This window comes from Polypterus senegalus, chromosome 4, assembly GCF_016835505.1.
Source record: "Polypterus senegalus isolate Bchr_013 chromosome 4, ASM1683550v1, whole genome shotgun sequence".
NCBI classification, from domain to species: Eukaryota; Metazoa; Chordata; class Cladistia; order Polypteriformes; family Polypteridae; genus Polypterus; species Polypterus senegalus.
The window spans coordinates 41,814,466-41,828,492 of NC_053157.1; the positions used below are offsets into that span (position 1 = coordinate 41,814,466).

Genomic DNA, 14,027 nt, shown 5'->3' on the forward strand with positions numbered 1-14,027 from the left:
GGGTCACGGGGGTCTGCTGTAGGCAATCCCAGCCAACACAGGGCGCAAGGCAGGAAACAAACCCCGGGCAGGGTGCCAGCCCACCGGAGCATATCCATCTTATATCTGTAAATTTAGTTTTATTGCCATTTAAAGTAGTATTACAGAAAATAACTATTCAAAAAAATAAAATATAAAAAAAAAATCAAAAATATGGTGAAAAGTACGACAGCAATGGGTGCCCACCAAAAACCTTAAAATGACAATCAACCCCTAAAATAACAGTAATTTCTATTACATCATTAAGTGGTAAGAGGCTTAATTTTAACAGATACTCCTTCTATCCTCAAGGCAGATGTCTGTTAAAAACATGTTTTTCACATATTAGAAGGTTTTAAGTACTTCAAATCAGTACTGAAACCTTAAACCAATGCAATTATCACTTAAGTGATCTCATCTTCACCCAAATAAATACTTTTGCCAGACCATAAAGAGTATAAAGGCTGTTTTTTTGCTAGTGACTTAGTGTTTACATAATTTTCATGATTAAGTTTCAAGTTTGACTTCACCTCTCTTAACTCTCAGACAGTTCCACTTCACTCCAAATCAATATTTTTACATATGCATATTAATAGATTTATATTTTTACTAAAAATCTGCATTATTTTAGAGTTTCAATATTGATTTCAAATAATTAAACCCTTTTAATATGTTAAAAACATGTTTTTTAACAGACATTTATCTTCTGGATACATGGAGTATCTGTAATTTAATAGTCTTTCATCACTTAATAACTTAATTATTATCATTCTAAGGTTTTTGGTTGGCACCCATTGTTGCCATACTTTTACAATCTTTTTACTTTTTTTTTTTTATTTCAAGGGGGATGAACCATAAAATAGCCAGCTTAGTGAAACAAGGCCACAAAAAAATCTTATTAAAGGAAGAAATGCATTTGGTTTTAACAAAAACAACAAAAAATGACAAAAACAGTAAAAACGAAGGCAAAAAGGATTTGCCTAAAAAGGCATTCCAGAGCAAACAAGTCCTAATACACAATCAAGAACAGAAAACCCAAAAACAATAAACCTAAGAAAGCAGAAAATCAGTACTCACAAGGAAATACAAACTCTAAATATCAATGAACCACTGAAAGACCACCTCCTCAGGTTCACCAATAAAGGCTGAGGGTGGTCCTTAGCAGTGACATCATGGTGGTCCTGCCTCTTGTGGTTCCACCCACAAAACACATGGAAAATATAAACATTGAAATACATAAATACTAAATAATACATATAAGAATATTAACAAAAATAAACATGAAAAATACTTAGCAATAAAAGAAAAGCAAACATAAGCCAGGGAATAAATCTTGGCTGTAACATAACAGAGTTCTGTTTGCGTTCAAAACTGTTGTCTGCATTTCCATGATAATAAAGGTCCCAGACATCATAATTTAATAAATTGCATTTTAAAACAAATGTTGATTGACGTTTTGCTATATCTCTCTAATTACGTCTGGGATCAAAAATTGCCCTCTTACGCCACAGAGACATCATGCTGAAGCTTCTTCTGTTATCCCCAGCTGTGTCTCTGTCATCTGCATCACCTCTGGGATGAGGAGATTTCCTTCTTTTCTTACAGGAACACCAGGCTAGAATTCCCTCTATGGACCCTAATAAAAGAATAGGTACTAGCATAGGACCCAAGAAGAGGATTATTATCATAATAAAAGCAGAGTCTTAAATAGACAAATAACAGTGGCCATATAGTAAAAACAGTAAATGTTTTTGTTTCTTTTCAAAGCAAAATTTCCCCCGGGGGAAAAAAAGTTCTAGCTATCGATCTATTTCTCTCACATGATTATTGCTAAAAGCAAACAAATGAAAAGAAAGAGTATTGTTAATAAAACAATAATTATCTTTCAAAATGGGGAATAGATTACTGGGGTATATTGCCAGTGCCAGTGTAAACATTTAATGAAAGCTTTAGTAAAGCGGACAGGTGTAAATTCCTGGGGTGCAGCACGAGAACGTTTTAAATTTCACAAGGACAGAATGAATGGTCACTTGACTCATGGTGTCAGTAGTCAAAACATAATTAATTGACACAGTTTATTTTCCTTGTCATCAATAGCATTACTTAAAAAAATTATGCTTTCAAATGAGCTACACGATTTTTCATAAATTCTTATAAATAAGTTTGAATATTGTTTGAGATATCCTGGTTTCATTTTACAATTTAACCCTATAACGCCATACATATCATATGGGATACAGGTATTTCTAAGGCCTGTTTCTTAGTAACAGGATTGCCTATTTTACTCAAAAACCAGTAGTATACAATAATATACATGTTTTCTCCCCCTGGTGGATGATCTATGCATCACAGGTGGCAAACACAACTTTTTTTTCAAGATTCCAAGATGGCTGCAGGCAAGGTGGAAGTTAGCTTCGTTTTCAAGCGATAAGATGCCCTAATTTTAAAACAGTTACAGTAAGTGAAATGAAAAAAAAATGTGATTATATTTCAAAATAAGTCTTTACTAGGTTGAAAAAGCTCATAACAACTTAATTTGATTTTAAATATTTTATAGAAAAACCGTCAGGAAAAGGTGTGAATCAAATATGATACTATGGGCATATCAATGTATTTCATGGGTCAGTGCATCAGTTGTTGTTTTAGTGCATTTCTTGATTAAATTTGTATTATATGTACAGTAATTCAAACTGCACTAAATATATTGTTCAATTTAAGCTTGAATATTTCTTTCACTATATATTTTGATTATAATTTTATGTTTGTCAGTTGTAAATAGTCAGTATATAATTTGAAAATAAACAATGTATTGTTTGTATGATTATGATTTGAATATTTAGATGGCAAAGAAGTACAGTGTAGAAGACGTCTTAAATATGATGATTGATGGAAATTCAAGTGACACAGAACAGTTAGGGGAGGAAGATGATGATGGTAGTGATGAGGAATGGACTCCTAAGGGAATGTCTGCTACAGAGGGACCAGACAGTAGTGGTGAAGAAGATGAACCTGTAGATGAAACAGACACACCAGTAACACAAAAACAGAGCACAACAAAGCAGTCAGCAAAGGGCAAAGTAAAAAAGAAAGAATACAAATGGAGAAAAGTGCCATTTAAAAGTCCAACTGTTGATTTTGATAGACATGTTGTGGACGTCTCTACAGAAAGGTCAGAATGGACACCATACATGTATTTCAAGCAGTTTATTACTGATGAAATGATTCATGATATTGAACAAACTAACTTGTACAGTGTACAGAAACTGGGAACATCAGTAAACACAACACCCAAAGAAATTGAACAGGTTCTTGGTATGTATATGCACATGGGGTTGGTACAGATGCCCAATGTAAGAGCCTATTGGGAGATGGAGACAAGGTACCCCACAGTGTGTGATGTTATCCTGAAATTGACCTCAACCCTTCCAGCAGGACAAAATCACAAGGTTTTTGCTGACAACTATTTTACATCAGTACCTCTGGTGGATCACCTGAAAGAACGAGGACTCTACTATTTGGGAACAGTTCGAATGAACAGGGTAAAGAACTGCAGTATGATGGAAGAAAATGATTTGAAGAAAAAAGGAAGAGGGTCATAGGATTTCAGAGTGAATCAGGAAAACACTATCATTGTGAGATGGTGTGACAACAAGGCTGTGAATCTGCTCTCCTCATTTGTTGGAGTTGAACCAGTGACAAATGTGAAACGCTGGGATCGAAAATCCAAAATGTATATAATGGTGCCAAGACCCGCTATTGTGGAGACATACAACAAATTTATGGGTGGTTTTGATCTTCTTGACATGTTGTCTGCTCTTTACAAGTTCTCCTTTAGATCCAGAAGATGGTATCTGTACATTTGGTGGCACACTGTCACTGTGGCAGTCATAAATGCATGGAATCTTTAGAGAGACCGGAAAGAACTGAAACCTAGGAAGAAACCAATGCCATTGCGAAGATTTCAAGCTTCTGTTGGGACTTCTCTCACAAGCGCAGGAAAAGGCAAGATCCAGTATGGCAGACCACTGTCCTCTCCAGAACATGAGAAAATACCCCCACGTAAAAGACGAGCTGTTGCTGTACCCCCTGATGTGAGAAAGGATGGCATTGACCATTTACTAACTTGGAAAACAAGACAGAGGTGCAAGCACTGCCCAGGAAGTCACTTCTCACATGTCTATTGTGAGAAATGCAAAGTCAACCTTTGTCTAAACAAAGAAAGAAACTGTTTTTTGGCATTTCACGATACATAAACAAGTTGCCAAATATACTAAACCTGTTGTAAAAAGTTGTTAAATGTTGTAAAACATATTTGTGTGTGATAAGGTTTTTCTAAAGGCACACAGTTTTTGGTTGACTTGAAACACCTGGTGTTTCAAATGTGATACAAAAAAAAAACATATTCCTAGGTCGTATCTGAAAATTTTTTTTTTGAACTCTCAAAAGGATCCAATAAACAGTTCAATCCTGAAAAAACAGAATTTTCTGACTATTCATTCATATAGCAGGCTTTATAGGGTTAATAAATAGAGTACAAAAGTTGACTTGTGTAGCTAAAGTATTCCAAAAAAATATGTGCTAGTTGTATTGTGTACAGGTGACAGATAAAGTTCTAATAAATAATCTTGCCAACAGTCCAGTCTGAAATGTTTGATTCTATTGACTGACCTCATACTGAACGCAGAGTGCTTTCCAGTCTATTTGACTGTTCGTACAGTTCTCTATGATCCAAAAATTAGTCAAAAAATGAATCCATGCAGTTTATTTACCTTTTCATGAATAACATTTTTTAAAAATAATGTTTTTCATATGAGCGCCACCATTAATATAATAACATATTTTTCTACATGAATATCCTAGTTTTCATTTAACAATTCAATAAACTGAGTAAATAAGTAGTTAAATTATTCCTAAAATTGTAGGATGAAAGGATAAATCTTGAATCAGCAAAACAGTTCATTGGGAAATGTTTAATGCTATTGTGCTGAATGTTTACAGCCCTTGATATTTTCTGACAGTTCTTCTTACAGTTCTCAGTGGTCTAAACATGTACCTCACACTACCGGTAGACTTGTATTTATCATACCACCTTAAAACAGAATTAAAGAAGGAATTATTCCTCTCCAAAGCAAATTAAACTTCATGCAATATCTTTTTTGCACCTCTGTTTCAGAATCAGTTTTTGTTTATGCCATTACAGAAAACACGTGACAGAGCAAAGACTAGTTTCGATGACCACTGAAAATGAATATAACATACAACACTGCTATGGCACTATATATATATATATATATATATAGTGGAACCTCGGTTTGTGAGCATAATTCATTCCGGAAACGTGCTTGCAATCCAAAGCACTCATATATCAAAGTGAATTTCCCCATAAGAAATAATGAAAACTCAGATGATTCGTTCCACAACCCAAAACTATTCATATAAAAATGATTAATACAAAATATAAAGTAAAAATACATAAAACAAATTAACCTGCACTTTACCCTTAAAAAGAATCATGGCTGGTGTGAGTGAGTTTCTAAACTCTTGTGGGATTCCACCCAACGAGACGACACGCGGAAGAGTATCCCAGAGCAATTGCAGTCTCCCAGCACTGTAGCAGTTCGCCGTATAAGCACATCCAAAAAGATCGCAGACATGCTATAAGCGCCTGCCGTTGATGGGTGATACAAGGAACATTATAAAGATCCCGCTACAATAAATAATAGCGCTGTTGCTGTTTCAAGCTGAATAAAGTTGGTGTCGTTAGAGTACTGAGACTCAGCTTCGTGTTTTGAGGCGCAAGATGGGCATTCGCACCTCACAGCACACACGTGCGCGTGCGTGCACACACACAGTCACAATGCTGTAGTAAACAGTATATGCTTGTACGGATGTTGACTATATGAGTGAGGCACACAGACTCAGACGGAGAATAGGAGACGATTGCCCTCAAGAGAAGAGAGAGAGGGAGAGAGAGAGAGAGACACGAGAGATGCGCAAGCGAGCAAGCAAGATAAGTAGCGAGAGACGCGCGCGAGCGAGAAAGATAAGGAGAGAGAGAGAGAGAGAAAAGGAGAGAGAGACATGCGCGCAAGAGAGAGAAGAACCATCAGCTCAGTTGTGGTCACATGATATGATGCTCAGCAGACAAAGTGTATCCATACTACTCATATTGCAAGACATCGCTCGTTTATCAAGTCAAAATTTATTAAAAAGTTTAGCTCGTCTTGCAAAACACTCGTAAACCAAGTTACTCGTAAACCGAGGTTCCACTGTATATATATATATATATATATATATACACTCACCTAAAGGATTATTAGGAACACCATACTAATACGGTGTTTGACCCTCTTTCGCCTTCAGAACTGCCTTAACTCTAGGTGGCATTGATTCAACAAGGTGCTGAAAGCATTCTTTATAAATGTTGGCCCATATTGATAGGATAGCATCTTGTAGTTGATGGAGATTTGTGGGATGCACATCCAGAACACGAAGCTCCCGTTCCACCACATCCCAAAGATGCTCTATTGGGTTGAGATCTGGTGACTGTGGGGGCCATTGTAGTACAGTGAACTCATTGTCATGTTCAAGAAACCAATTTGAAATGATTCGAGCTTTGTGACATGGTGCATTATCCTGCTGGAAGTAGCCATCAGAGGATGGGTACATGGTGGTCATGAAGGGATGGACATGGTCAGAAACAATGCTCTGGTAGCCCGTGGTATTTAAACGATGCCCAATTGGCCCTAAGGGGCCTAAAGTGTGCCAAGGAAACATCCCCCACACCATTACACCACCACCACCAACCTGCACAGTGGTAATACGGCATGATGGATCCATGTTCTCATTCTGTTTACGCCAAATTCTGACTCTAACATTTGAATGTCTCAACAGAAATCGAGACTCATCAGACCAGGCAACATTTTTCCAGTCTTCAACTGTCCAATTTTGGTGAGCTTGTGTAAATTGTAGCCTCTTTTTCCTATTTGTAGTGGAGATGAGTGGTACCCGGTGGGTCTTCTGCTGTTGTAGCCCATCCGCCTCAAGGTTGTGCGTGTTGTGGCTTCACAAATGCTTTGCTGCATACCTCGGTTGTAACGAGTGGTTATTGCAGTCAAAGTTGCTCTTCTATCAGCTTGAATCAGTCGGCCCATTCTCCTCTGACCTCTAGCATCAACAAGGCATTTTCGCCCACAGGATTGCCGCATACTGGATGTTTTTCCCTTTTCACACCATTCTTTGTAAACCGTAGAAATGGTTGTGCGTGAAAATCCCAGTAACTGAGCAGATTGTGAAATACTCAGACCGGCCCGTCTGGCACCAACAACCACGCCACGCTCAAAATTGCTTAAATCACCTTTCTTTCCCATTCTGACATTCAGTTTGGAGTTCAGGAGATTGTCTTGACCAGGACCACACCCCTAAATGCATTGAAGCAACTGCCATGTGATTGGTTGATTAGATAATTGCATTAATGAGATATTGAACAGGTGTTCCTAATAATCCTTTAGGTGAGTGTATATATATATATATATGTAATATATATATATATGTAATACGCCGCTATATAGCGCCCGACCTGGCACAGATTGATGCAGAGGCATGTGTAAAATTAACACACTTTTTACTTTTCTCTTCAGCTGTGGGACACACCTTCCCCATGTCCCACAGGGCCAACACAGTCCCAAAAGCACTTAGCCAACACACAAACACTTTTTCTCTCCACCTTGGCACCACCACTCCTCCCAGGCAACCTCGTTCTCTTCCTTCCGATTCTGGCTCCTGAGTGGTGGATGCTGGCCCTTTTTATAGCCCACCGGAAGTGCTCCAGGTGCTTGATCACCTGTGCTTAATTGCATTTCTGGGCGGGGCTGTAGAGGTGTCCATACAGGCTACAGGATCCATGCAGCACCTCCTGGCAGCCACCCCAGATCCCCACAGGGTTGTGGAGAACTCCATCTCCCATGGAGCCTTGCGGGAAACTGAGGCACCCACGTCACCCAGGGAGGCTGCCACCAAGTGTCCCGAGTGAGGTACTGGAGAGCCCATGGCTGCTCTCTCTGAACATATGCAGCAGGGGCTTCCGTTAATATATATATATATATATATATATATATACTGTATATATATAGGGTGGCACGGTGGGACAGTGGGTAGCACTGCTGCCTCACAGTTAGGAGACCTGGGTTTACTACAGGTATTCTGGTTTCCTTCCACAGTCCAAAGACATGCAGGTTAGGTGCATTGGTGATTCTAAATTGTCCCTAGTGTGTACTTGGTGTACTTGCGTGCCCTGCGGTGGGCTGGCACTCTGCCCGGGGTTTGTTTCCTGCCTTGTTCCCTGTGTTGGCTGGAATTGGCTCCAGCAGACCCCCGTGACCCTGTGGTTAGGATATAGCGAGTTGGATAATGGATGGATATATATATATATATATACAGTGGTGTGAAAAACTATTTGCCCCCTTCCTGATTTCTTATTCTTTTGCATGTTTGTCACACAAAATGTTTCTGATAATCAAACACATTTAACCATTAGTCAAATATAACACAAGTAAACACAAAATGCAGTTTTTAAATGATGGTTTTTATTATTTAGGGAGAAAAAAATCCAAACCTACATGGTCCTGTGTGAAAAAGTAATTGCCCCTTGTTAAAAATAACCTAACTGTGGTGTATCACACCTGAGTTCAATTTCCGTAGCCACCCCCAGGCCTGATTACTGCCACACCTGTTTCAATCAAGAAATCACTTAAATAGGAGCTGCCTGACACAGAGAAGTAGACCAAAAGCACCTCAAAAGCTAGACATCATGCCAAGATCCAAAGAAATTAAGGAACAAATCAGAACAGAAGTAATTGAGATATATCAGTCTGGTAAAGGTTATAAAGCCATTTCTAAAGCTTTGGGACTCCAGCGAACCACAGTGAGAGCCATTATCCACAAATGGCAAAAACATGGAACAGTGGTGAACCTTCCCAGGAGTGGCCGGCCGACCAAAATTACCCCAAGAGCAAAGAGACGACTCATCCGAGAGGTCATAAAAGACCCCAGGACAACGTCTAAAGAACTGCAGGCCTCGCGTCAATTAAGGTCAGTGTCACGACTCTACCATAAGAAAGAGACTGGGCAAAATGGCCTACATGGTAGATTTCCAAGACGCAAACCACTGTTAAGCAAAAAGAACATTAGGGCTCGTCTAAATTTCGCTAAGAAACATCTCAATGATTGCCAAGACTTTTGGGAAAAATACCTTGTGGACTGATGAGACAAAAGTTGAACTTTTGGAAGGCAAATGTCCCGTTACATCTGGCGTAAAAGGAACACAGCATTTCAGAAAAAGAACATCATACCAACAGTAAAATATGGTGGTGGTAGTGTGATGGTCTGGGGTTGTTTTGCTGTTTCAGGACCTGGAAGGCTTGCTGTGATAGATGGAACCATGAATTCTACTGTCTACCAAAAATCCTGAAGGAGAATGTCCGGCCATCTGTTCGTCAACTCAAGCTGAAGCGATCTTGGGTGCTGCAACAGGACAATGACCCAAAACACACCAGCAAATCCACCTCTGAATGGCTGAAGAAAAACAAAATGAAGACTTTGGAGTGGCCTAGTCAAAGTCTTGACCTGAATCCAATTGAGATGCTATGGCATGACCTTAAAAAGGTGGTTCATGCAAGAAAACCCTCAAATAAAGCTGAATTACAGCAATTCTGCAAAGATGAGTGGGCCAAAATTCCTCCAGAGCGCTGTAAAAGACTCATTGCAAGTTATCACAAACGCTTGATTGCAGTTATTGCTGCTAAGGGTGGCCCAACCAGTTATTAGGTTCAGGGGCAATTACTTTTCACACAGGGCCATGTAGGTTTGGATTTTTTCTCCCTAAATAATAAAACCATCATTTAAAAACTGCATTTTGTGTTTACTTGTGTTATATTTGACTAATGGTTAAATGTGTTTGATGATCAGAAACATTTTGTGTGACAAACATGCAAAAGAATAAGAAATCAGGAAGGGGGCAAATAGTTTTTCACACCACCGTGTATATATATATATATATATATATATATATATATATATATAGTAAAATAAGGACAAAGAGAATGGTTTGGGGGACCCCCTCCATATACTTTGAAAATGGTTGGTGTGCAGTGGTCCCTAAACAAGGAACCCTGTATTGATGTAATGAAGACAGATGCCCCAGCTGTCCACAAGACCAACATCATCAAATACAATCAGGTGAAGCATGAAAACAAAGAGGAATTAATTAAAAACATTGTGGGTGGTCTTTTGGCCTTGGAATCCCTGCAAATTTTGTTTTTCTTTTTCTCAAGTTCAACTGGAGTTTTTTTTTGTTTGTTTTTTTTGTCCTCCTGGCCATCTGACTTTACCTTTTTTTTTGTTACTTAATTTCTTAATATTATTGCCTAATCTTAATTGTTTTCCTTTTCTTGTAACTTTCTTTTTGTCATCTTGTAAAGCACTTTGAACTACATTTATGTATAAAAATGTGCTATAGAAATAAATGCTGTTGTAGTTATTATAAAGCATGTATACATTGTCTATCACATTACATCTAAAGTAACTCCAAATGCCTAAAACTGGACATTTAACAGGCCCAGAAGCATTCAGTGACATACACCGGTGCAATAAATAGACATACAATATTATGAAACTGAATGAAAATCAAACACACCATTTTTTCAAAGTCAGATGAAACTAGATTAGAATTAAATGACAATGTGAACCTTTCAGATAAAAAACTAAATAATGTGGTTATGTAAGCAACCTGAACAACAGAAGGAAACAGAAAAAGAGGAAAAATTATTAAACATATTTTAAATTACAACCAAAAAATTCAGCAAATGTATTTTTTGCTTATCACATATTTGTCTTTATATTAGAAAACAAAAGCCACGGTTTGAAAATCCTAATCCCTAGTATTGGAAATCCAGGAAAAATAGCAGTATCCAGTAAAATATCCATCCATCCATTATCCAACCCGCTATACCCTAACTACAGGGTCACGGGGGTCTGCTGGAGCCAATCCCAGCCAACACAGGACGCAAGGCAGGAAACAAACCCCGGGCAGGGCGCCAGTCCACCACAGGGCTCCAGTAAAATATTGATTTTGAATTTCTGTAAAGTGATTTGGGCCTGGGTAAGGCACTATAAAATTAGAATGTATTATTAGTATTATTATTATTATAAGAAGTAGAAAACATTTCAGATATGATGGATATTTAGCAATTCTGATAAATGACTACATTAAACAAAATGAAAAGGGGAGCAAAGCAAAGAGAACGTGAAGCTCTGCAAATACATAACTTATCTTATAATTACGACAAATGAGAAAATGATGATAAAACAAGAAATACAAAGTAAACATTTATGAATAGAAAACGATGTAAATTGTAAAAGCACAAGGAATAAATCTGTGGCAGCCAGAAACAATAAAATGACTATAAAATGCCTCAAATTCAACCTTTGTAAAATTGTAAGCCCTGGAAATGTTAACTTGCATGTGGAAAACAGTCTAGGCAAACAGAAGATTAGTATACAAATACACTTAATATACTTCTGAAATTCCTCACATTGAAGAAAATAAAAGCAAAAAGGTAAAGACCAGACATACGTAAGCATGCATAAGGACACATGGGATAACCCGACAGGTAGAGAAACGTGACAGGACAGCAGTTAAGGTGACAAAGTTGCATGTTCTGTAATTCCGTTCATGCAGAATGTGACGGTGCGGGTTGGCTCCTTGCTCCCACTCTTGTCTGTCAGCCTCTTGAACCGAAACCATCGATAACGTAATTGGATGAGCTTGGCAGATGAGGGCACACATACAAACCAAGTAGATGGTGAAACAGTGCTCAGTGCTTTTATTAAAAAACAATTAAAACAAGTGTCCATAAGGTACAGTGTTAGTTTGTGGTTAAAATACAATCAAATAAAATTTCCTTTAAAAACCTGAAGTTAAAACCAACAGTGAAGGAAACTGTCCCTTGAAAACACGTGCCCTGGTGCAGTCCATTAAAATCACCGTTTCTCCAGCTTATCCTTTCAGACCTTGCAGCTGAGGAGGTGCCTACCTGACAGGCTCAGCCATCTTTCTCCTGCAGTCTACAGGTCTGGAGCCCTGCTGCTTCCATGGCCTCACATAGGACCCCCAAATCAGACCTAGACTTGGGTCCTTCTCTCACATGGAAATGTGCACCGTCTGAGCCTCTGTCACTGACTCTGTCTGCCTTAGGCTGAGCTGCAGTCCTGGTACTTCCTGCTCCCTTAAATGTTTAGTAGAAGTGAACCATCACTGCAACCCGCATGCTGTCCTCCTAGCTGTCTGCCTTCTCATGCCTGCACTGGCGCTCCCCTGTTACCTGCCCGCTCCACACTCTCTTCTTTAACCTCTGTTCTTTTCTCTTACTCTTCTCTTTTTTCTTTTCTTTTTCCAACAATCACACTTCCATTTTTGAGGAGGAATGAGTATCATTGTTATTTGTTTATGCTTACAGTTGGGACACCGTAAAGTAGCTTAATCTGAAATACCTGACAATATTGACACATGAAATCCTTACCTGTAACTTGCCAATGGCCTCCTTTACTTTCTTCTGGTGACATTCAAGATTTTGCAACCTTTACCTTGCTGTAACCTAAATTTTGGATTAAGGACATTTCAAAGATGGCCAGATTAGACATCATTCTACCTGAATACATTTGAGTAAAATGGCCCCTAATACATTCTTGTGTGTTTTGCAAGGCGTTGGTACATCAGTGTTGATCAGAGGATCTTAACCAAACTGACAATACCTTGTAGCAGTACACTTTTTGCATTCCAGAAAAGGCTGCATTTTGTCCATCAGTATGGGTTTTCCACTTATCCAACACATTTACAATTAATTTGTACTTGTCTCTTCCTTGTATTATGTACTGGGATCTTGGGGAAGAGAAAAGTAATTGAATATGGCTTGATTTTGGCCGAGTTTGGGACATTTTATTCAATCTTACTTTGGGCAGGGAATATAACTCCTAATTTACAGTACTAGGGGGAGATGTTACACATTTCATCTGCACCTCTTAGTAGTACCCCAGCCCCTGACAAACCCTTTTCCTGCTGGGAACTCTCATACAAAAATGTATTTTTGTATATCTAAACACTTTCATTTCCTTTTCTCTTTTTTCTTTTCTGTACTTGGCCGGTCATTTGATTTGGAGGTCAGAACAGCACAATGTGTCTCTTCAATTATATAACTAAATGCACACACAGCAATACACATAAAAAAAAATATATATATATATATATGAGACCTTTCTCTGTTTATATATTTCAGGTATCAAAGCAAACTATTTCCTGTTGTTTATGAACCACAAGGCCCATCTCTCCTCCCTCTTCGCTAAACTGAGACGGATGTTGGTTATATATCAGGACAAACCAACTTCACAGCACAATTTTCAAGCCAACACACAGCAGCTTTGCTTTTCTTTGGATTTTACTAATTCTGAAAAATGATCTACATGACTCTGTTTGTATTATTACTAATGCAGTTATCAGTTTCTGCTCAAAGTGGATCAGGGGATTATGACAGTGGTAAGTGCCCAGCTTGTTCATTTATAGAATGACAGTGACTGATATATTTCATGGTATTATAATCACAGCTTAAAGCATATTAGATGTCTATTGAGTCATCTGTCTTAACAATAGGTCTCTGGAAATGAGCATTTGTGTTCAAACAGAGTGGTTATAGTTTGCTAAAAGCATATATAAGACATGTTGAAAGAAAGACAAGGCTTAATGCTTTTAAATAAATTCAGTGCATTAATACTTGATACTTAATGTGTTCCTATTTACACTGAAAAAAACTTGTGAGATAAAGGAAACAGAAGATGTGCATATCATCACTGATATAATGCAGTAAATGCATCAGAGAAAGTATCAGCACAGAACTTGACATGGATAACTAAATATACTGCTATAAGCTAAATGATTATTAATGACACCATTTAATACA

The 14,027-nt window shown here is 38.1% G+C and overlaps 1 protein-coding gene across 1 annotated transcript in view; it reads left to right on the top strand.

The window, feature by feature from the left end:
* The first annotated feature begins 13,405 nt into the window (after window positions 1-13,405).
* Window positions 13,406-14,027, top strand: part of LOC120527286 (interleukin-7 receptor subunit alpha-like) — a 43,178-nt gene continuing 42,556 nt past the window's right edge. Inside the window, exon 1 of the mRNA XM_039750520.1 lies at window positions 13,406-13,606. Coding sequence (XP_039606454.1) covers window positions 13,525-13,606 — 82 coding nt within the window. The 5' untranslated portion in view covers window positions 13,406-13,524. The remainder of the gene's footprint in view (window positions 13,607-14,027) is intronic.